Source organism: Puma concolor, chromosome B2, assembly GCF_028749965.1.
Source record: "Puma concolor isolate L17-30 chromosome B2, mPumCon1.1.hap2, whole genome shotgun sequence".
Taxonomy (NCBI): domain Eukaryota; kingdom Metazoa; phylum Chordata; class Mammalia; order Carnivora; family Felidae; genus Puma; species Puma concolor.
Genome location: NC_141671.1, coordinates 67,789,598 through 67,814,703, shown reverse-complemented (window position 1 = coordinate 67,814,703; position 25,106 = coordinate 67,789,598). Strand labels below are relative to the sequence as shown.

General features: G+C 40.6%; 1 protein-coding gene and 1 long non-coding RNA gene across 9 annotated transcripts in view; one reads left to right on the top strand and one right to left on the bottom strand.

Moving 5' to 3' along the window:
• LOC147581031 (uncharacterized) overlaps nt 1-25,106 on the top strand; it is a 372,192-nt gene that overhangs the window by 200,130 nt on the left and 146,956 nt on the right. The gene's annotated exons all lie outside the window — the stretch shown is intronic.
• CD109 (CD109 molecule) overlaps nt 1-25,106 on the bottom strand; it is a 178,039-nt gene that overhangs the window by 131,039 nt on the left and 21,894 nt on the right. For 4 of the 8 annotated variants that reach the window (XR_015251325.1, XM_086707234.1, XM_086707237.1 and 1 more), the window contains exons 3-7: nt 24,874-25,079; nt 21,404-21,481; nt 16,183-16,520; nt 14,636-14,844; nt 13,375-13,547 (exon numbers count right to left, since the gene is read on the bottom strand). Coding sequence is in view for 7 of the 8 variants with exons in the window: in XM_086707234.1 (XP_086563360.1) it covers nt 13,375-13,547; nt 14,636-14,709 (247 nt within the window). In the remaining variant the exon portion in view is untranslated. The remainder of the gene's footprint in view (nt 1-13,374; nt 13,548-14,635; nt 14,845-16,182; nt 16,521-21,403; nt 21,482-24,873; nt 25,080-25,106) is intronic. The other 4 variants (XM_086707238.1, XM_025925464.2, XM_086707239.1 and 1 more) reach the window with 4 other exon arrangements.

Sequence of the window (25,106 nt, the reverse complement as noted above, 5' to 3'; positions counted from 1 at the left end):
CTAGTCATCAGAGAACCTGGGGATTCTCTTTCATCCATGTTTCTCCCAACCCTTAGACTCACGCTATAAGCACTGAAGTAGCAGAGCTAATTTTAAAATAATTCATGTTATACAAGAACTTCTGAAAAGGAAATAAAAACTTGAAAATTTCCCGACTCTCATAACACTTCCTCACACTAGTTTTGATACATTTGAGGTTAATTTCAATATCTGAAAAATCCCTCTTCAAAGGAAAGTTAAATAATCACATCTGTCTATGGTTGGGATCCCAGGGAAGCCAACGCTGAGATGGTGATTAAAGTGCAAGGGGTTTGGGGAGTTCCGGGGTGGTTCCGTCGGTTAAGCACCCACTCTCGATTTCTGCTCAGGTGGTGATCTCACGGTTGTAAGACCGAGCCCTGCTTTGGACTCTGTGCTGGGGGTGGAGACTGCTTAGGATTCTCTGTCTCCCTCTCTCTCTGCACCCACTCTCTCTCACGATAAACTTTTTTTTTTTTTTTTAAGTGCAAGTGGTTTTGTAGGGAGTGCTCTTGGGATCAGCACCTGGAGAAAGGAAGGGAAAGGAAGGAGAGGGGACAGGGGAGAGAGGGAGGCAGAACTACAACACAGGCTCCAGAGGTGTCACAAGAGGCGCTCAGGAGCAGCCATGATCCTTGAGAACTGTCCTGAGTCAGGGGGAGGGGACTGGACACTCACCCAAGGAGGGGTGCCCCTGGGGCAAGGTGATTCCCTTTACCACAGCCAATTCCCAAAGGGAATTGAGTAGCTAGAGGGAATGAGTCCTTCTTCTCTGAAAGGCTCCATTTGGGAGCATGCACAGCACAGCATCCGCCACAATATCCCACATTGGAACAAAATAAAAAAAATTACACTGCAGAAAGCAGGGCCCCAGCAAATCAGTACCCTCGATTATTGAGAGGTATTTATTTTTCATTACTTTAGAATAAATCATCAGGGTTGACTATTCTGTCAGCCAGTGACTTGGAGGAAACAATGTGCTTCCTTTCCATCATGGACTAACATACAGTCTACCTCCATCACCACCAGATTTACAAAGACTGTGTGTGTGTGTGTGTGTGTGTGTGTGTGTGTGTGCGCGCGCGCGCACGCGCATTAGGGCAAGCGGCGGGGGATTTATTTTTATCTAAGTGTGACACCAAATAAGGAGAAAGTAAAAAACAGCTGTGAATCTACAATCCAAATAAATCCAGTAAGTTGATTAATTGGAGGGCAAGCATTTCAGCAATTCAAGACGAGCTACCAACCCCCTTTTTTTTTTAATGTAGCTCTTTTGGTCAAACTTTTGAGGGGTTTTCTCATTAGAGAAAAATTGGAAAAGGATGTTGACTGCATGCCTGGGTCCCACTACTCTGACACATGAGAGTGTCTGTGTACAGACCCAGGAAAGACAGAGCCAGAAACAGAACCTGGCCCCAAAAGCTGGAGTGTAGGGGCAGAGACGTCCCACCCACCCCTGATTCTGACTGGATTCAGGGAGCGGCTCAAAGCATGTGTAGAGAGATCCAATTTAAAGCCCACTCACTGCTCTTGTGTGTCCTTATTAAAAGGTCGACTTCAAGTACTTGACATTTTTTTCAACATGTTGTGTTCCTTCTAAATTTACAAATGCAGCTTGGAATTTCCTAGGCACTTACTAAGCCTTATGTGAAAGTCCTACATTCTAGAAATAATTTACACAGTCAAAACATAAAATTGGGAGCAGAGTTGTGGGAGTGCAGATGAGGAATAGTAATCTCTTTCTGTACTGTTGCTAGCTTGAAGATTAAATAGAATTTGCAAATTGTTGTGACCACTTCTGCTCCCTTTTAGCAAGTTTCCATTCAGACACGGGAAACAGTCCCCACCTCTTGAAACACTGCATGGCACTCTTTTAAATCAAAGGCTAATGATCCGCTCTGTTATGTGAAGTCCTTCTCAACATTATTGTAGATAAGTCTGTAAAACTCCGGTCATTTTTGTGTATAACCAGAGTCAATCTTTGAACCCTTTCAGATGCTTTCTCCTTCCCATCACTGCCGAAGCCACTCAAAAGAAACCTTGTTTTAAGGCTTCACAATTGGCACAAGCCTGAGAGCTGGCCATTTGATTTACAAATAGAGTCCAGCTATTTTTAACTTGTGTAATAAGCATACACAAAAACTAACCTTCCCTTAACTTTTTAAACACACTCTATAATACCATATGCTGCCTCTTCTGACATCTGTGCTCACCAAATAGCTCTGCAGAGAACTGCTGAAGGGAATGGGTAGTGTGTAACTGGAAACCCAATTGGTCCAGAAATATTCTGTATGGGAAAAAAAAAAGAAATAGCTTTTCCACTATATACGAGTGTGTGTGTGTGTGTGTGTGTGTGTGTGTGTGTGTACTTTTTTTCAACTTGTTCCCATTAAATTTACAAATGCAGCTCAGAATTTCCTAGGCAAATATATGCCTGGCTTAGTATTTACAGCTTAATTATTTTTGGCAACTCTCTGCTATTGAGGAATATATAGTAATAAACTTAAGTATATCACTTTTTTAGCTGAAAACTTTGACCTCTTTACCAAGTTATTACATATTCTCAGTATTCAGCATTTTCTTTGTTCACAGACTGTGAGAATGGGGTTTTCAACTCCAAATCCGTGGAAGACAAAATCTTAAAATATGCTTCTGCTTCACAGTTTAATGTCACTTTAAGGTTAAGTAACTCTTCAGTGAATTCAATCTATACAGAAAAGACAAGCATTTCTAGTAAAACAAAACAAAGCAAATCTCTTTTGGTCCCATATACACCCTTTTAATTTTTTTTTTCTCTCCTGCCTCTCCTTACTTACAAACATCTCAATAAACACGAGTTTCATAAATGATGTTTTGTTCCATTTAGACCACTGAGTATAAACAGGTCGAACAAAACCCACTAAAAGTAAAATGAATAAAATGGTACAGTATAAACTAAATGTTAGGTGCAATACATATGAAAAACCAAGAGTCACACAAGACTCTGGGCTACTAAATGTACAGGGCACTTTTGATGTCAGGGTTAGCAAACTACGGTCCACGGGCCAAATGTTGCCCACACCCACTTTCATACAGTTTGTGAACCAAAAATGGTTTTGCATTTGTCAATAGCCGGAAAAAGAAACAGAGTAATATTTCATGACACATGAAAATTATATGAATTCCAAATTCAGTGGCCATAGAGTTCCATGAGGACACTCATTTATTATGCAGTCTATAGCTACTTTGCCTCTACAAAGACAAACAACATAAACCATAAGGCAGCAGAGCCTATCATGTTTACCATCTGGCCTTTTACAGAAAAAGTTTACTGAACCCCTATGGTATAATGCTCCTTTTAGGGAGATTTCCTCCTTTCTGAAGGGATAAGAAATAAGGCCCACTCGAAGTCAGAATCGAAGTGCCTTGGTGGCTCAGTCGGTTAAGTCCAGCTCTTGATTTCGACTCAGGCCATGATCTCACGGTTCATGAGTCCGAGCCCCAGCCGGCTCTGCACTGGCAAGCAGAGCTTGCTTGGGATTCTCTCTCTCCCTCTCTCTACCCCTCCCCCACCAAAATGAATAAGTAAACTTAAAAAAAATTCAAAGTGCCTTCAACAGAGACCTGGCCTGATGCCACAGCGTGTGCTCAGAAGGGTGGCATTGGTACTAACATCTGATACTAGGAAATGCTGGGTACGACACAGCTAACATTCTCCAGTGTTTAGCATGTTTAGCCAGCTAACATTCTCCAGTGTTTAGCCAGACACTATGATAAATGTTCTAAAGAAGTGCATAAAAAAGAAAAAAAGAAATGGGTAAAGTTAATTTTAATGACATATTTTATTTAACCCAATGTACCCAAATATTATCACTGAACATGTAATCAATATTAAAAATTTATCAGTTTAAAACAATTATCGGGGCGCTTGGGTGGCGCAGTCGGTTAAGTGTCCGACTTCAGCCAGGTCACGATCTCGCGGTCTGTGAGTTCGAGCCCCGCGTCAGGCTCAGGGCTGATGGCTCAGAGCCTGGAGCCTGTTTCTGATTCTGTGTCTCCCTCTCTCTCTGCCCCTCCCCCGTTCATGCTCTGTCTCTCTCTGTCCCAAAAATAAATAAACGTTGAAAAAAAAATTTTTAATTATCAGTTTTGTTGCACTTTTTGGTATGAAGTATTCAAAATCCAGTATTTATTTCATACTTGCAGGCCATCTCACACAACCCACATTTTAAGCACTCAAAACCCACGTGTGGCTCGTGGCTACCACATTGCACAATGCGGCTCTGAAGCACTGTTTCATGTAATACTCACACCAATGCCCTAAGGTAGGTATTGTTATTATTGCCATCATTCAAATAAAGAAACCGAGATTAGATGAAATGAAGTGACTTGCCCAAGGCCACTTAGGTAGTAAAAGGTAGTGCACAGGGTTCAATTCCAGTGTGGTTCCAGAGCCCCCACTCTGACCCACTGTGTCTCCCAAACTATACAGAACAGACCTGGCTATCACTTCCAAAATATTAGTCCAAACGAAATCTCATGTTTCGTCTCTGCCCCTCCTCTGTAGCTTAGTACACTCTTGTGTTAGTATTTGAACACACCCACTCTCACCTTTCGGCTCTTATCTGCATTGTCATTACCTCAAGCCCCTATGTAGCCCTGCAGAAGACCATCCCTCTTCAACCCAACATTCATTTGCAACATTCATACCATACTCCCCCTTCTCATGCCCAGGGCAGACACATCTAATCCATCCACTCTATTCCAGTGAACCCAGACTTGACCTTGAAACCATCAACATGACACTCCAAGCAGCCTCTACCATCAACTCAAGATGGCACATGAAACGAAACCTATTTTGCTTCCCCTTGAGGAGACAAATATTTACCCTACCCAATACTGTGCCATGTACAATTTGATGCCTAATAAATATCTGGAATTCTCAAAATAGTAATGCCCTGTCTTAACCATATTCCTGAGAAGATTTAACAAGAATTTCAGCGAAACTTACATTTATCATATTAAATCATTTCTGCCAGCTACATTTTCATAAATATAAACTCCCAATATTGCCCTGCTACCAACAGCTATCAAGTACTCTTAAAAAACATAACTCCTTATTTGTGTCCAAACTCTTTACCACTCTGGTTTTTAGATTAATTCATGGGCCATTTTCTTCAGAACTAAAGACCCAAGGACCTGCCCACTACCTCCCTACCCAACTCCCCCCATCAAATTTTCTTTGGCCAATTTCACCCTCATCCTTTCAAAGGAAGAAAATCAAGTCATGGAATTTTCCTAAGAGAAATGAAGAATGCAAGACATACGGCAAGACCAGACCCACTATAATTTCCTTCTGATTGTCAAGTTTTGACATTGCACCTTTGGTATGATGATCATCTTAGCCCAGACCAAGAGATGATATATTACAATTCCACTTCTTACTCACACTGACAACCTCATGGCAATAATAAAATAACTATCCCATCCCTTCGAGCTTCAAGTAAAGCATACTACCACCATAAATACCCCTTTCTCTTCATTCTCTTGTGCTCCCTCCCCCAATAACAATACAAGTATCAGCCCTTGCATTCCAACATCCCACAATCCAGCAGGGGCCCATTTGGACACCACCAGCAAATATCTCCAATTCTGCACTTCTTTCTCCAATACTTATAATGTATATCCCCACTTCCTATGAAGAGATGACCAGATGTGTACAATTTAGAGGCAGGTTTTCCTAAAACTGTATTTCAATTTTATTCCTCATCTCAAGTTCATCCCTCAAAATATTTCTTTCCTTATCTCTTTCTTGCATCAAAACAAAAAGTACAAGTCTTTTTTTTTTTTAATGATTAATCCACTTACCTGTGCTCCTGATCCTGATCCCACCATTTCTTATCCATGAATTATCCACCCGTCCCCTTTTGCAGCCACCACTTTTACCTCTCTACTGTACATTTTAAAAGACCATCTACCTCTCTCCTTTAAACCATAAAACTTTGGTAAGAGTAGCCTACCCTCATATTCTCTCACCACCCTTTAGTTACTTAAAACTAGGCTTTTGATTCAACTTAAAACCATTCACTTGAAGATCACCAATGTTCTTTTTTCTGTCTTTGTCTTTTCTTCTCTGACCTTCTGGGACAGTTGGGACTATTAAAACTTTACTTTTTTGTAACTTTCTTCCCTTGGCTTCTGAAACATCTTACCATCTTCAATCTATCCCAGTCTCTGGCTGCTCACTGTCCATTTCATTGATTTATTTTCCTTCTTCCAAGCTTCTATCAACAGTCTTGTTACATAGGGTTTGTCTCTCTTGTGCATCTTACATGTTCCCACCAAGACTTCGAATATTGTCTGCCTCTGTGAAAACAATGCCTTAAACTCTCTCCCTAGCTGCAATTTCAAAACTATCTGCTGTACATCTCCCCCTGGATGTCTCCCTAAACTTTAAAGCAGAATGTAGCATCTTTTCAGAAAACACACACACAAACTTCTGTCTCCCCATGACTACCACTCCCAGCCATCAGCTCTTTCCTCCAGCACACCCTTCCCTCCCCTAGTATGTGAAATGACTGTTCCCACTAAATGCCAAATATATCAGCAGAAGTAGAACATTTATGAATGGGCATTTGTATAGCTCTGGATGTAAAAGGTAATGGTACGGGACACAGGGTCACACACAAGAAGCACTATTTACAAACCACATTGAATTTTTTATACAAAAAAGAAATAAAAATTCTCCAGCCTTCTGCATTTTAAATATTATATGTTATGTTATCCTTCTGGAGTCTCTGAACCTCCTCTAATCCTTCCTTCCTCTTATTCCCCAATCGCCCCCATTCATTCACACTCAGAGCAAATAACCGATAAATAATAAATTAATGGGGGGGAAATGTCATCGGGCAAACAACTGGTTTCAGCATTGTAAAGTCCTCTTTACAACATAAAGGATCAAACGGTAACCCAGCCCAAATTCTTACAGGATCTGATTTCTATTTCCACCACAACCCCTCCGTGAGTCACTGGAGGAGTGACTCATTTCGTGTTAGAAGAGGAGCAGCACATGTTTAACTTGGAGTTTGAAGAATCAGTATGTTCACTTTCAGCTTCACTCAGTCACTGATTCATAATCAAACCCCAAAATATGCTTCTCTGCCGCATAAAATGAACCCCAATGCTTAGGGATGGGGGTTGCTTGAAAGCAAATACGGAAGTCTAGGAGGAGACTTCTCTCAGCCAGCCATGAATCATCCTAGACTTGCAAGGGCATGTCTCCCACCCTCAGGCTTTCCAGCACTTACTTGGTCAGAAGCAATTCGTGAGATGCTGAAGACGAGTCATTCTCATTTTAATTCTCATTTTAATCAGTTGTGATGACTGCTTAACATAAAGTTTAGATTCCTGGACCTTACCAATGTCTTGAAGGAGTGGACATGAGTCTACTTTTTTTTTCAAGACTTTATTTTCAGGTAATCTCTATACCAAACACGGGGCTCAAACCCACAACCCCGACATCAAGAGTCACATGCTCCACCAGCTGAACCAGCCAGGCACCCTGAGTCTGCATTTCTAATAAATACAACTCACACTTGGAGAAAGCCACAGGATTTAGTGTTAGAAAGATCTACGAGGCTCCTAGCCCCACCCCCACCCCATGTAGAACCATTAGTCCATAAAGAGCAACTCCACCTTGAGCTGAAATAAGAAACTTGCACAAATATGCAGGTAAGCATTTTAAAACTCCTTAGCTAGCCTTATTTTCTTCCATATCAGGAAAATCAACATTTGCAAACACACCCTAGGTCTTACACACAGTTCTCCATATGTTAGGCCTTCCGCAGAGCTCTCCATGTGTTAGGAAAATTTCCTAGAGTATAATGGAAATAGCACTGGATTGAAAATCTGGGGGCCTGTGATGTTTTCAACTCTTGGTCAAGTCACCAAACACCATGCCTTAGTCTCCTCAGCCATAAATTGCTGACTGAATAATTTATGAATTGGCTTATCTCAGAGGTCCCATCCAGATCCAAAATTCTGTGAAGCTCCAAGTAAATTAGGTGGAGAGCTAGCATTTCATTGTGATTCTTCAGATCCAGATTAGATTTCATTAGATCCAGGACTAAATCACCACACACAAACACGACAATAATTTTACAGCAAGGTGACTGATACAACATTGCACCAATACCCCAAAGTAAGGCAAACAAAAAATATGCCATGTTTTTTTCAGGCAGTATAAACCTGCAAATTCAGAACCAACAGAACCGACTTCAAAGTCAAGCTTTACTATTTACCCTGTTAACTCCAGAAAGTTATTTCTCCTCTCTTAGCCTCAGTTTCTTCCTCTCTAAAATGAAAATAATAGTGCCTTCGTCACAAGGTTACTGAAGTATTGTGCATTAAGTCCCTGGCACTGTAAGGAAACTCAATATTTAATATGTTAAATCTCTTCCCAGTTCCTCCTAGTGATGTGCCTTTTATAGAGTTCCCAGTTCAAGATCATCCCAACTGATGATTAATAATTGCCTGTCATGATTGTTGCTATTCACTTTTAATAACAATAGCTACCATTTTCTTGAATAATTCCTATGTGTTAAGTGCTATAAACATGTTATCTCACTTAATCCATACAATAACCATGTAATTGCATAAGGCAGGAACCACTATTCTTCAGATAATAAAACTGAAGCCTGGTGAGATCATGACTGACCACATACAATCACTAATGGAAGGTTATTCAGGTAGCCTGGCTTCAGAGTCTAACCACATCGTGATTACACTATGGTCCTTTATCCTCTGGCACCACGTACATACTCACACACGTATATATATTTGTGTATATATATATATATACGTATAAATACATATCACACAATAGTAAAGACATGTGAATGAAGAGTCCACACCCTTTAAAAATAATTCTCACAAAACTACAAGTTCAGACTGAGTTCTACTGGCAAAGCTTCCTGTGAAAACCTGCCCTGGGAGACCTGCCCACACACTAATTAATCTACTGTCATAAAAACCGTGGGACTGATTTTGATCTACAAGCCATGAAACGTACGCTCAGGAGCTTTGTATCCACCAGAAAGCCCATCCAAACTGAATTGGATGATTTTTTGTTTTTAATTTTTTCAGCTAACATCTCAAATTTGAGAAATATTGATTTCCCACCCTTACCTGGATCAAGATAGAAAATAAAACACCCTATCATCAATGTGAGAAAGACAATAAAGGACAAAGAAGAATTTTTAACTTTTTTTTTCTAATGTTTATTTATTTTTGAAGGAGAGAGAGAGAGACAGAGCATGAGCAGGGGAGGGGCAAAAAGAGAGGGAGACACAGAATCCAAAGCAGGCTCCAGGCTCTGAGCTGTCAACACAGAGCCCTACGCAGGGCTTGAACTCACAAACTGCGAGATCATGACCTGAGCTGAAGTCGGATGCCCAACTGACTTGAGCCACCCAGGAACCCCAAGAATTTTTAACTTTTAAAATATAGGAAGTAAACACCCCATTAACTCTCCAAGATTTTAAAGCAAAAAGAAAAAGCAATAATAAATAATATGGTTACACTCATAGAGTAAGTCTCATGCCAATGCCTCAATGGGAAAGACGGAAGTAGGCTTGGCACCATAAATAAATAAACAATGAATTCCCACTGTAGCACAAGATGCCCTACAGAACAGCCAAGGTTTCCACTGACATTTTCTGTTTAGGTTTTTTTCTTAAATCAGGTTTATATAAAACCATCAACAGGGAATTCATTAATAAGGGGAAAGGGTGTATTGGTTATTATTTGAGGCAAACCTCACTCAAGAGAAACACTGGAAGTTTACAAATGACCATCTGAAACTGTGGAAAGAGAAGGGGAATAAAGCAGAAAGAATGATTTCTAGGACATTAAAAAATAATTCAATCATTCCATATGCCTTCACAGATGAGAGGACAGTTCTCATATCTGACACTTGAGTTCAAGTGTTCTTGAACTTTTTTTCTTGATTTGGCATGGAACTCCAGGGTAACATCACACCAAAGGAAAAGATAAAAACCAAGAAGGGAAGAAATAAATTGACAGACTCACTCTCCACCCAACATAGAGTCTGATTTGATTTCAAATACCAAAAGCTACTCCATCTTCTCTCCTCTGGTAATTACGGCCTGCTGAATTTTTACCATGTTTTGTCAATTATGTCCACTTAACTATTTTATGCAATGGAAGACTATGAACTTAGCTCTTTTCACTATAAAGAGGATGACGATGATGACGGTGGCCATGAGGGCTGCGGTGGTGGTGGTGGTGGTGATGGTAGGGTACGGTAGACTAGTGGCAGGGATAATGACCAGCACACTTCAATGTCTGAATCTCACCACTGAAGAGGCATTAATACACCTGTACAGAATGCCACAAAGCTTAGTAGAAACACTTATGCTAAAGGGCCATTGTTCACCCAAAAAACCTCGTAATTGATCCCAATAAATGTAGAATTAATATATTTAAAAACGAATAAGCTAACTCTAATGTAATCAATGCTGCTGGCCTCAAGGATGGAAATGTAAATAAAATTTTCCCTGTATCTGTCAAACAAATAAATGAACTCTTCCTTGAGGACAAGCCATACTTTCCTGACTTTTTTAAATTTTATTTCTATCTTTTCCATTTTTAAAATTTTAATTCCAGTGTAGCTAACAGACAGTGTTATATTCATTTCAGGCGTACAGTGTAGTGATTCAACAGTTCCATATATTACCCAGTGCTCATCAAGATTAAGTGTATTCTTAATCCCTTTCACCTGTTTCATCCATCCCTTTTTTAAGGCGTATTCTGCAATGTGAATCCTTTAGCTATTATCCTTTCTGACACGAATTAGGTTACAAATGCATTCTGGTTATGCTGGAACACTGCTCTGCCCCAGGAATTTCTAAAAACACCAAGACTGTTAGAAACAGCCACCCAGAAATAGTCCCCCCTCCTTACCCAGTTCTGCTGGAAGATGAATCTTTATTAGAACCAACCTTTTCCTGGAGGCCCTCATAAGAAAGTGATGAAATAATCAGACCTAAGGTGTATTTATGTGTTTGTGTTTATGTGGCAAGGGAGAAAACATTGAATCCTAGGAGGATCTCTGGATGTCGAAGATGCACTGATTTAAAATGCTCATTTGTCTATGTACTGCTCCAACTGGAGAAGTCAAATAAAAAAAAAAAAGTCATGGTCCTTAAGTCCTAACATTACAGGAAGCATCTGCTTTGAGAACAATGACTCATAGCCTCTGATAACAGAGTAACATTCTCCTTTGAAAGAGAGAGAGTACTCCCAGAAATGGTATTTTCAATGAAACTGTACGCCAACAGAGTCAAAAAACACCCATTGAAAGAGGTACATTTTCTCTCTCTCTTTTTCAAAGATCCATTCTGCTCTCAGGACAGTGTTGTCTGATGCAGTCTTGAGCACATTAGCCTTCCCAGAGGCATATGACCAACTCTCTTCCCAAAAGAAAAATCTAAGAATAAAGTTTAAAAACGAGCCACAATATCCCCTTCCCCCCACCACAGTGTTGGTACTATTTGCAGAAAAAAAGAAAAGAGCCTGATAAAGGAGATTGCAGAAAAGATAATGCAGTAGAAATTCTAAAATAAGAGCATGCAAACATCTCAGCAAAGCCCAAACATTTATTAAAATCATCCATGTTATTCTGGACCTCTGCATTGCAGTAAAACTGCCACACTAGTAGAGCCAAGATGATAAATTTTAGTTAGTAAATAATGAATGTGGAACTACATGAAATATTATCCGCCCTGACTTAGTATTTCAATATTTTCTTTAGCCATTATCATAAGACCAGGATTCATTCATTTTCAGAAATAATAATTCAATAACAAAAACAGAGGTCTCCTCCCGTATAAAAAGGAAATAATGCTTCCTGCATCTTCTTCAGTATTACTACCTATAATATTAACTGCTGTTTACTGAATTCCCAATAGATGCTAGACACTGACTTTCACTTTACACCTGCCCTGGGAAGTAAGTTTCATCATCCCCATTTTATAAATGAGGAAACTGAGGCTCGGAACAGTTAGGTTACTGCAGGAGATCATGCAACTGGTGCTAAGACAATCTCAGATCTTTAGCCCTAATCTACATTTCCTCTCCAGGGAAACAAGGCCTCCCACCTTCCTTTCCTTACATTTCTCCTATGAAAGACAAAGTGGCTTGGCCCCTGTACACACCACTTCTTGCTGACTTCTATCCCAAACTTACCCACCTAGTCAGTCAACTTCTGGTGGAGATATAGATAAACTTTGATTTTATCTCCTTTCACGATAGTGTTAACTTCTCTATGCTGGTAGAGGATAAACATTAATATAATGAACTATTGTGAAATCCCTACCACTCTTAATTATGTGCCCTTAAATTAATTTTTTAAGATAACTCTTAACATTATAGGCATTGATGCCTCAATTTCTGCCCTCTGACTAAACATCTAAACATGCTTCCAGTTAATTGTGCTTATAGTTAGGTGGTTAGGATTATGGGTGATCTTTGCTTATTTCCTTTACTTCCAGGATGGTTTATCAGGTTGTAAGCACTGAGCATATATTTCTCTTTCAATTAGAAAAAAAATACTATAAAGGTTCATTTTAATGGAAAAAAAGCTAAGGTATTTACCCCCAAAATTATTTTTCCCTTAGAATCGAAAAAGAAGACATTCACTGAGCCAATTTAACCCTAAACCAGATTAGAATCCAAACTTAAGGGAAGTGGGTTCTTTCACAAATGGCTCCCACATATATATCATTTTCCCCTGTACTTTAAAAATTAAGAAATATTCCGTAAAACTGGACTTTAACATTGTGTAGCTCTTTTCCTTTCCACAAGCCTATTTATTAACATCCTTAGCACTCAGTAAATATAAAGAAACACAGTTGCATATGGTTTATGTAAGCTATATAAATACGGTTTTGTGTCAGCCTATTAAGTTTGCCCATTTCCTCTTCTGGGCAGTCACCGGCCTACATTTCCTAGCCTCGTTTGCAGCTCCACGTGGCCATCACAAGAGGAACAGAATTGATAATGAGCCACTTCTAGGCCTATCCCATAAAAACCTCCCACATGAGAAACTCAGTGCTCTTTCCCTGAAGTCTCAGAAGCCACATGTTGATGAGGGAGCCACAAAGTGGAAGGAACCTGGGTCTCTTGGAAGAGCATACAAGAACACCATTTTAGACTTCACAGGAGCAAAAATTAAAAGTGTACTACATAAAACACTGCAACTCTGGGGTTTCTCTGTTACTCACCCTAGCACATGGCTTTATTAACATACTCCAATTATTACTACAGAAGGGTAAGACTCTGTGCTGTTTATCTTACCTTTTTCAAAGACTCCCTCTGCTTCCAGGACAGAGACCGTGAGGTTGGCTGCCATCTTGATGACCTCAGCCTTCACAGTGACCTGGGAGGGGCTGTGTTCCAGAAGCTCTACCCCAACAGTCACATTTCCTCCAGGCCTAATGACCCCTGGGGCTGTCACCAGAAACCTAGGCCTAAAGAGTTCCCAACAAGAGAAAAATACAATTTCTTATCTTTACATCTGCATTCTTTTCCAATCCTCAAATTTCACAGTGAGATAGACCCTCCATACTGTATCAGTTCCAATTGTTGCAATTATCCCTGTATTGTTCCCACTGCTCCATTTAGCAACTGCACTGAAATGCTATGGAAACAAGAAATCCCATAAATCAATTTTAATGCAGTAATTCCTGTACACTAGAGGAGGGCATGTGTTATTTCCATTTTATAAGCCACGAACAGCACAGGATGGCATACACTGTGGCATGCAGAAGTTAGTGGCAAAGTTATAAGCCTCTAAACTTCTCCTTTACAGACAACCTCATCCCAGTGTGATTTTTTTTCCTCGGGTTAAACACCCGCGCACGCGCACACACACGCGCACACGCGCGCGCACACACACTTTGCGGGTTTTATTCAAACTTTCATCCTTGGGCATCTGCCCCAGAAAACATCATCTAACAAATACCACTGATTGAAAGACACCATCTGAAATTAAACTGCCAGTGGTAAAATGCCCAGGTGTAGCAGGGCATAAAAGTCAGCAAAAACAGCACTTTCTCTGCCCAAGCCAGGGGTTAAGGCTCAACTGCAAAACCCTTTAGGAGTGGGGCACTTTCCATTATGCGGCTTGTCTCATTAGTTATCTTCCTGCAGTGTCTGCACCTAAACCACTTCAGTCGCCGCAGCCCCACCTTGCCAATGCCGAAGTTGGGACAGTTAGGAAAAAATAGATCATGTGCCTTCGGGAGAAGAAGTCACGCTGTGTGGGAGAAGAAAAAAAAAATTGCTTTGAGGAAAAGGCAGAGGCGACACGGACTAAAACTAGAAGGACTCTCTAGAAAGTAATTTCGGCCAGAGAGACGCTTCAACAACTTCACGGGTGGAAAAAGTAACTGTTCCGTGGAGAAGCACGCTGAGGCGACAGGCGGTCAAGCCTCCAGGCCGGTGCCTGGCTAGGGAGTGCCGCGGCGCGGCGGGTTCCCACCCGCGGCCGCACGGCCGCCGCCCCCTCCCGCCCGTCCGCCCGCCCCCCGCGCGCGCCCCGCGCCCGCGCTCCTACCCGGGGGCCGCGGCCAGTACCACGGTCCACACGCACACGAGGTGGGCGGCGGTCAGGAGCCCCGGGCCCCGCATCTCGGCCGCGTCTGCCTGAGCCACCGTCGGCTCCTGGGGAAATTCGCGGGCGCCGCGGGGTGTGGCTTTCCACCTCCTCCCCGCTTTTTTTTTTTTCCCCTGACTCTGGAGTTTAGCAATCTGAAATGGGCGCGCCTAGAAGCGGAGTAAGAAGTCTAAATTGAGACGGGACTTGGTGGCTCCACCCCTCCCACCCGCATCACAATGGCGCTTCTGGCTGCTCCGGCAGGCATCGCAAACCCAGGGGGGGTCCGAAAGCGGTCTCTAAATGCGGTCAGCCCCACCTGGCCCCCAGCATCCCTGCTCCCCGCGGAGAACACAGGGCGCCCGCTTCCCCAGCCCACCGGGTTCCTCGGGCTGTTTACACTAGCGCTCTACCAACGATGCCCAGAGTGAATAAACAGGCCCATCCTTGTGAGGAGAAATTCAGAGCAGCTATGTGAACTGGAAAAAAATCAATCATTGTCCCCCAGACTATGAGTCATAATTTTAGAGAAATGGCACACACACACGCATAGACACACACACACGAGGCCAAACCAAGGTACTTTCTGGATAGTTTAATGTATGTGAATGAAGCAGGAGGGAAACGATTTTTACTTAAAACACAAATTAAGGTATTTTGTTTGCCTGTCCAGGAAAATGTTGTGGTTTCTCAGTTTAAAAAAAAAAGAAAAGAAAAGAAAAAAGGAAGAAAGAAAAGGAAAGAAAGGAATTCTGGCACATGCAAAAGCTAGGTGTTGCTACTCAGAACTGTGAGAAACAATTTTCCGGGGAGACGCTTTATATTTTGGGCCGTCTCTAAACACTCTTGCTACAGAAAGTATTCATTAAAACTGTAAAGTTTGGGGCGATTTGTATAAACACATTTAGGATTGGGGCAGCTCTCCTGTCCCAATAGGACAGTGGCCCTGGGTGCCCAGCAGTTACTTGAGCCCAGCTCCTTGCCATCCTGGCTTGTCAACAAGCTCCTTCCCCAGTTCTTTGGCACTGGCACCATCTTCAGATGACTCAGGTTTCACCATGACTACACCATAAAAGCAGAGAACTGCCAGAAACTGTTGGAAACAGGGCACATTCAGTCCCTGACAACTTAAAGTTTCTAACCCATGGAGAAAAGTTTTAGATGGTGACTTTTGAATGCGGGGTAAAATGCAAAAGGAAAAGAGGTCAGCAAAGGGATGTCATATGACAAAGTTATGTGCTAAATAAGGGAGAAAGTAGCACCTAGACAAACTGTGGTTTTTGGAATCCAGGAACTTGCCTTCCTCCTTTTCCTGTTCCACCCTTTTTCACCCTGCTGCACAGCTAGCAGAGGTCCCTTATGTCCCTATGTCTCCCACAGGCAGTCTATCTTTAGTGGCCGGCTTCCTGTGCAGGCAGGGCTTGAGGATAGTGAAAAGTGTCTGAGTGGATCCTTGGGTAGAGATCCTGTCCCTAACATAACTATTACCGCTGCTCTAGTCTCCTTACCTCTGTTGTTCAGCGAGGAGGACCGGGGTCAAGTGTGAGCCAAGCCTGGAGCTCTAAATCCGTGCTTCTCAAACTCTAACACGTATGAGAACCACATGAAAATGCAAGCGCTATTTCTGGGATGGGGACTGAGATTCTGCTTTTCTCCAGTATACTGTGGGTCACAGAAGGTCTACAAGGAGAGGCAATTTGGAGGCACTTTGACTTAAAAAGGGATTTGGGAACATGGAGAGAATTCTTTTCAAGCTTCACTTCACGGGGATGGATCAACAAGTTCAGCTTTGTTCTAGAGGCAACCAGATGTAAGAGGGACTCCAAATGTTGCATTCCAAGAAGACCTATAGAAAAGTTTAGAATGACCTAGTCATTTATTTTTTTTAAGTTTATTTATTTAGAGAGAGAGCACAGGCAGGAGAGGGGCAGAGAGAGAGGAAGAGAGTATCCCAAGCAGGCTTTGTGGGGCTCAAACCCATGAACTGTGAGATCATGACCTAGTGGAGATCAAGAGTGAGACATTTAACCGACTGAGCCATCCAGGCACCCCTGACCTAGTTATTTTATAAAATTAAATCCGTGCCAATCTTAAACAAATGTACCTCTCTATGCCTTCCTTCTTTCAGTACACACTTGTTGAAAAGCTTAATCACACAGAAATTTAGCAATGTAGTTTTGCATAGAGATGAAGCTACTACAGGCGTGGTACAGAGCACTCAATAAAAATGTTTTAGGGGCGCCTGGGTGGCGCAGTCGGTTAAGCGTCCGACTTCAGCCAGGTCACGATCTCGCGGTCCCTGAGTTCGAGCCCCGCGTCAGGCTCTGGGCTGATGGCTCGGAGCCTGGAGCCTGTTTCCGATTGTGTGTCTCCCTCTCTCTCTGCCCCTCCCCCGTTCATGCTCTGTCTCTCTCTGTCCCAAAAATAAATAAAAAACGTTGAAAAAAAAATTTTTTTTTTAAAAATAAAAAAAAAAAATGTTTTAAAAGGATTATCTCTGTTCATCTCAGAGGTTTTTTTAACCAATGAAGAAAAATTGAAAATAATCTGAGGCTAAAAATAAGGGATTGGCTTAAATAAATTATGGTATATCCATGCAACAGAACACTGCAAAGTAATTAAAAATTAAGTTCTTGAATTGGAGACCAATTATCTAGAGATAAACATTCATGATATGCTGATGTGTGGATAGAGAACCTGTTTTATAAAACAGAATCTAAATATGATTCCATTTTCATAAAAATAAAGTATGTTTATGTATACATATATATTATAGATATATGCACTAAAGACAGAGTTGAAGGATATTCACCAAAATGTTATCTGTATCCTGGTAATTACCTGTATCTACCAGGTGTTCCATAATAAATATAATTGTCATTTTCATTTTGGAAGAAAACAATAAAATGGTATTGTGTTACTAAGTAGCGAGTAAGGGAGCATCTTAGAAACTCTTCTGAATAAAATTCATGAATTTTAATACTAAAAAAAATATGTGTGTTCCTCCCATGAAAACTGAATGGCCTTTGGCATAAGAATTCCCCACTGCTCCTGTGTCCCTCCTGACCTATCTTCAGGGTGTGGTTCAACGAGAAAGCAGAACCAGGATGAGACTGATCCTATGCAATCATGGCAGCTGGTGGAGCAGCCATGGCTTCTGTGTCTAGTGTTGAACCTAAAGTTGCTCTAAGTCAGCCAGGGGGTGGGGGGGAGAGCTAAACGTGGACAAGAACAAGGAAACATGAGGGAGAACTGGAACCCAGGTCTCTCTTAGCACCTCCAACTGTGCTGTCATGGGTAATCTGCAAGAGAAGCTGGCATCTTTCACCAAGAGCTGCATATGCACTTAGCCCAGAAGTCAGAAAAGTTCAAGGAGGAGATCTAACAACTGAAGAAACATAGGCCCCATTGCCACCCCATACCCACAAAGTGATTTAACAGATCAGTAACAATGAGAGCAAGTGGCTCACCTGCCTAACACCTTGCACTGACCTTCAGAGAGTAAGCAATATGGTTTCTGCTTCACTACTGGCTTCCAAGTTCACACAGAACGTCTCTTGCAACCAACTCCAACTCAGAACCATACAGGGAGGGGAATTCTGAGAAATTTGGCTCCATCTTAGATAAGTTGCCACAGTACAAAGCTACCAAAGTCTGTGCCTCATCAACTTGACATCTGTGTCTTATCCCTTTTAACGCTATTAACTTCAAAAAAAAAAAAAGACAATAGAAAAGTCATACTTTCACTTAGCATGAGACAACTATCCCTCATACAACCAAACACAACCTACACCTCTCTCCAAAAGGGGATACAAAGTTCCTTTAATCATCTTTGGACTTTGTTCATGCCTCATCTAGCTGAATCACATTCTCACTTTGAGATCCTATATAGTACCAAGGTATAAGTTAATAGCTACTATTAACACATATGATAAAAGAATGACAGGGAGAAAAAAATATTTGGTTAATATGTACACAAATGTATTTATAGCAAAACAAGAGGGAAGTGCAAATACACTTTGAGAAATGAGGGTACAGTCCTCAGTTTTGCTACTGGTCACATGGAAGTAGAAGGTATTTATAAACTACCTTCTTCCACTACATATTTCTCTGCTCTCAATAAGCACCTAACTTCTTTGCATGGTTCTTTGTGTGGTGAGGTGACCCAAATCTTCATTCCTGAAGGATCTGGGCCATTAGCAGTTCTTCCTATATCGTATTGTTCTTTTCTATTGATCTTAATCATGGGACCTGGGAAAACTAAGAGATGCCCCAGTATATCTTCTGCATTCTAGAAATACTCCAAACTTTCAGTGTGTGGTGGCAACTCCTTGACAAGCAGGATCATTCACTCACTCCTGCCAATAGATAGAGTAACCTCTTCTTTGGCTATTGATCCACTGACATGAGGAGCCCCAAGTGACCGGATAGCAATCTCAACCACCAGTTTAGCTGAAACATTGCAGTCCCCTACTAGAAGAAGTGCTCTCTTGGAAACCGAGACCTCTACACCAGCAGAGCCCAATGTTACTCTGGAATTGGAAGCAAAAATTTCAGTAGTGGGTCACTAGAGGTAATAGAGGAACCACTCTTATTTCCACCCCTTTATTCTCAGACCAGTGAAACTGGCTTTAGGAGAAACATTAGTTGCTGATTTAGAGCACACACCACATCCTAGAGTTTATTGTTTAATTTTTACACACTCAAATTTGCAACATTTCAGAAATATTATATATGTAATTAATGTCAATTTATATACATCATCTATTTGAGACCTATATCGATAGAATGCTGCCCAGAACACCAAAATATTCCCTGAGAATTTTTTTACCCAAGAACAGAAAGAAAAAAAATCCCTGTCCACTGGAAAACAAGGAATGATATTGAAATTAACTAGGGATAATAATAATGAGACATATCTTTAACTTTCTATATGACAGTACAGAGTTTAAAATTAGAATTCTATGTCCAACCAAAATATCAAACAAGAGTGAAGATAGAAGAAAAATATTTCCAGAAATGGAATGGCTCTGAAACTTTGCCTTCCACAAACTCTTTTTAGGAAGTTACTTTAGGAAGACATATTTAGCAAACCAATTTTAAAAAGCCAAGACAAAGGAAGTTGTGAGACTCAGGAAAAAGTATATATAACCCCAAACAGCAATGAAGAAAGAAGTTTCAACAGGAAGAATTCTAAGAATAAGATCTCAAGGGGGGAGAGGGGGAAGGGAGATCTTAATAGAATAGATTAACACGATGGAAAATTGGGGGAGAAAATTGAAACAACAATATTGTAAGATAATGCAATAAAAGGTAAAGTAAATTAGATGCTCAAGGAAAAAGAAAACTGAATAAAAAGGGAAGTATAACTGTAATTCATTAGTTGGGTCTGCAGTAAACAATAATTACATAATTATATTGATACAAGCATGGTATATTGATCTGTAACTTACAGAATCGACCTCACTGAAGGGAAGGAATTAAACTTTATTCCGCTTTTCCTATACAAACTGTATCACTGGGTAACTAGTAGATATGGGGACATTTCTCCTTATACAAGTTTTTGAGCTGATAAATGTAAAATGAATATGAGAATTAGAGCAGCACCGAAACACACCCTTAATGAATTAATAGATCTAGACCAGTGCTGCCCAGGAGAACTTTCTGTAATGATAGAAATGCTTTGCATCTGCCCTAACACAGTAGCCATGAGCAACATGAGGTTATGAGCGTTTGACATGTGGCTAGTAAAACTGAAAAACTGAATTTTAATGTTATTTAATTTGAACTAATTTAAATGTAAAAAGCAACATGTGACTAATAGCAACCACCATAGATCATGCAGACCTAAACAATGATCATAAATGCCCACTAAGTATCACAAAAGGAGACATCCAGATAGTATGTCTCCCAGTAGAAGAACACATACCACCTAAGTGGGCTTGCCAAAAAATTGAATGCGAATCAGATCAAGCCTCTAGATTCGACTACCAATTTGCAAGGAAATATAGGGGATCATATTAAATACTACATGGATGTATTAACAAAATTCAGACCACAGGAAAATTTATAAAACAATCTAATTTCTTCAACAAATAAATTGCAAGGAAAAATAAAGGAATGGAAACTATGGATTTAAAGGGACTTAAAAGACAACTAATAGCAATATATTATGAAAAATTTGGTTCCATTACAAACCAAAAACCTAAAAAAGAAGTTATTACGTTTCTGAATGGTTGAAATTGTGAATACTGACAAGATAATGGATGATATTTTAAAATTTTTATTAATTATTTACATTGGGGTTCTATTTTCTTTTTTTGAGTTCTATTTTCTAAAAGGGTGTTTATCTTTTGGAAATACATACTGAATATTTGTGGGTGAAATATTACATCTGGGATTTGCTTCATAAATAACACAGGAACCAATTCAGACCTATAAGATGGCTATTATAAAAACAAAAACATGGGGCGTCTGGATGGCTCAGTCAGTTAAGTGTCTGACCTCAGCTCAGGTCATGATCTCTTGGTTCATGAGTTTGAGCCCTGCATTGGGCTCTGAGCTGTCAGCACAACTTCAGATTCTGTGTCTCCCTCTCTCTCTCTCTGCCGCTCCCCAGCTCGTACTCTGTCCCTCTCTCTCTCAAAAATAAATCAACATTTTAAAAAATTATAAAAACAAAACCAAACAAAACAGAAAATAACAAGTATTAGAAAGGGGTGTAGAAACCTTTGTTGAAAGGTGCATTGTGCATTGTTGGTAGGAGTGTAAATGGTGCAGCCACTGTGAAACATGGTATGGCAGCTCCTAAAAAAAATAAACATAGAATTACCATACGATCCAATAATCCATTTCTGAGCATATGCCTAAAAGAGTTGAAATTGAAGGTAGGGACTCAAACAGATATTTGTACACCCTTGTTCATAGAAGAATTCTTCACAATAGCCAAAAGGTGAAAGCAACCCAAGTGTCCTTGATGAACGGATGAATAATAAAATGTGATGTATCCTTACAATGGGATATTATTCAGTCTTAAAAAGGAAGGAAATTCATGCTCAGGTTGGGACCTTGAAAATATGCTAACTAAGGGAAATAAGCAAGTTATGAAAGGACAAATGTTGTACAAGTTCATTTATATGAGGTACCTAGAGTAGTCAAGCTTATGGGGATAGAGAGTACCTTCCACTGGTGGTTGCCAAGGGCTGAGGAGACGGAGGAATGGAGAGTTATTGTTTAACGAGTAGGGAGATTCAGTGTGGGAAGATGAAAAAGTTCTGGAGATGGATGGTAGTGGTGGTTACACAACAATGCTAATGTACTTAATGACAAAGAACATTATGCTTAAAAATGGTTAAAATGGTAAATTTTATGTTATGTATATTTTACTACAAAAAGTAACAATACAGGAAGGGATAAGCAGGTGGGGCAAAGATGGAATTATACGGCTGTGAGTTGATGACTGTTGAAGCTGAATGATGAGTATATGGGGATTCATTTTACTCTTCTCTCTACTTCTGTATATGTTCAAAATTTTCCATAATGACAATATTTTTGTACCAAAACAAGATTTATACGAAGAAACAAAAAAAATCAGTTTAAAAGAAAAAACTAAGGGGCACCTAGGTGGTTCAGTCAGTTAAACATGTCACTCTTGATCTTGGTTCAGGTCATGATCTCACGGTTTGTGGGTTCAAGCCCCACATGAGGCTCTGCACTGACAGCACGGAGCCTGCTTGGGATTCTCTCTCTCTGCCCCTCCCCGCTCATGTGCACACTCTCTCTCCCTCTCTTTCTCTCAAAATAAATAGACTTTAAAAAAAAAAGGAAAAAACTTAAACAGAAAAATGGCTAATAAAACTCACCAGAAAAATACCATCACAGAGAAAACGAAAATTATGACCAAAAATTGTGTCCTAAATTACCACAGCCTAAGGGAGATACTTAGGTAAGACTTCAATGAAGAGATGGAGAGCCAGTGGAAAGATGAAACTGGAACTAGAAATGCAAGGAAAGAAAATTCTCAGTTTAAAATGACTTCCTCTAGAAAGAGACAATTGTAGGTAATGGGGATTGCTGGGTTTTCTTTTGTTTTTCTACTAAGTCTTGTAGAATTACCTGAATCTTTAAACTATGTGCATATGTAATTGTTTTCACACTATGTGTCAAGATTTTTAAACCTCACCAGTAGTATATACACACCAAAGTTTAATTGTTACATTGACCTAATACTTTGTTTTGTTCTGTTACCAACATTTTAACTTCTTGGCTTCTCCTTGCTTTTCATATTCATTGTTCACTTTTGGCACCTGTGTAACCTTAGAAATGAACACTGTATATTGACTACCAGAAAGTGATCCAGTGACTCCCTCTGCCATATATTCCTTTTTCAGAGCTGGAAAGGTAAAATACACCTTTCTAGTTTCAATCCAGCTAGACGTGACCATGTGACATAATTCTGCACAACGATACATCCAAAAAAAGACTGCAGAGAATGCATTCTCTCCCTGAATAAAAAAGCAACACCCCAAGAGAGCAGACCCTTGGCTTGTCTGCTTCCAACCTGCCCAGGACACAGGCATCAGACCTTGCAACTCAGAGGATGAAAGCCACCTGAGGAGAACAGAAGGAAAGATAGGTACAAGGTACCTGGATCTGGAGCGCACTAGTAAGCAGCTGTAGCAGCCCTGGACTGCTCCAAATGCCTCCTTCCCCATCAGTTCATCTCCTTGTGGGAGGGAATTCCTGAGTCAGCGCCAGCCTGTCAAGCCTTTCCCCATGGGATTCTCCCCTTGGGCGAGGTTGGCAAGCTGTATGGTGAGCCTACTGTTGCCTCAAAGCTCTCCACTGCCACTTCTCTCTCCTGCCTGTCCAGAACATGAAAGGTGATCTTTCACATCCTGTCTTGCCCCCACAAAACCAGCACACCCTTGAGGTCAATGAGAAAGCAAGTTCTCCACCCATTCTTCAATATTTTTTCTTTTGATTACGGCATACATTTCCACTGTCGTATTTTTTTAATATTTCTTTCTTTCTTTTTCTTTCTTCCTTCCTTCCTTCCTTCTTTCTTTCTTTCCTTCTTTCTTTCTTTCTTTCTTTCTTTCTTTCTTTCTTTCTCTTTCTTTTCTCTTTCTTTCTTTCTCTTTCTTTCTTTCTTTCTTTCTCTTTCTTTCTTTCAAGAGACAGAGAGTGTGTGCCCGTGTGCGAATGTGTGTGAGCCAGGGAGGGACAGAGAGAGGGAGAGAGAATCCCAAGCAGGCTCCAGGCTGTCAGCACACAGCCCATACCAGGGGCTCAATCTCACAAACAAAGCATGAGATCATGACCTAAGCCAAAATTAAGACTTGGATGCTCAACTGACTGAGCCACCCAGGGCCCTGCCCCCCACTGTCATAGTTTAATCATAAGTTTCATCCAATCAAGCTTCAAGGGATGTTATAAGGATATATTTACTCCCATGTGCTAAAATGTGTTTGCTTATTGAACTTTTATCAAATCACAGATTTTTGGAAAAAGGAATTGTATAACAGAAAAGAATAAAACCTATGTGAATAGCATTATATAAATCTGATTCTAATATATTTAGAATATAAACCAAGTATTCAATGTACGAAAATAAAAATGATTTGAAATGGAAACAAAACACAAATGAGTCATGAAGCCAACCATATCCTTGGGTTTGTAGTGCCTAGTTTCACTGTCTTTGCTGACCTGCCTCCAGATCTTAGACTCAGTTCATCCATAATGGCTAGACTTGCCTTTGCCATGCAGTTCCCACCTCAGGACTCAGCCTGAGCCTGTGTGCATTCATACATATTTAGCTCATTTTGGCTTCTGCTCCCCTCCCAGGGTCAGCTGGCCCAAGAGCCACACAGCTGCTGTTCTCAATTCCTTGCTTTCACTGGCACCAAATATATACTTTGACTCCTATAGGGCCTGGTACTCTACCACCATTGAGCTAGTCTCTTACAGAAAGATGACATTTTCATTTTCAATACGTTAAAAAATCATATATTAATGAGGACTTCATTCAGATGCCTCTTTCAGTTACTGAAATAATTTATTATTGCATACTGCCTTTTTTCTCTTTTAATTTTTACTTCTTCCATTTATTTTTTTATTTATTTATAGAGAGAGCAGATGTAAGTGGGGGAGAGGGGCAGAGGGAGGGAGAGACAATTTTAAGCAGGCTCCATACTCACCGCGGGGCCTATCACAAGGCTCGACGCAAGGCTCGATCCCAGGACTCTGGGATCATAACCTGAACCGAAATCTAGAGTCAGACGCTCAACTGACTGAGCCACACAGGTGACCCTCCTTTTCTTTTTAAATTAGCTAGGCACAACTCATGGATCAGGACCACTGGATACTTCATCAAGAATTCTTGGGCTTTAGCTGGGAGGATGGCCTGCCAAGAGAGAGAAAACAAATTGAC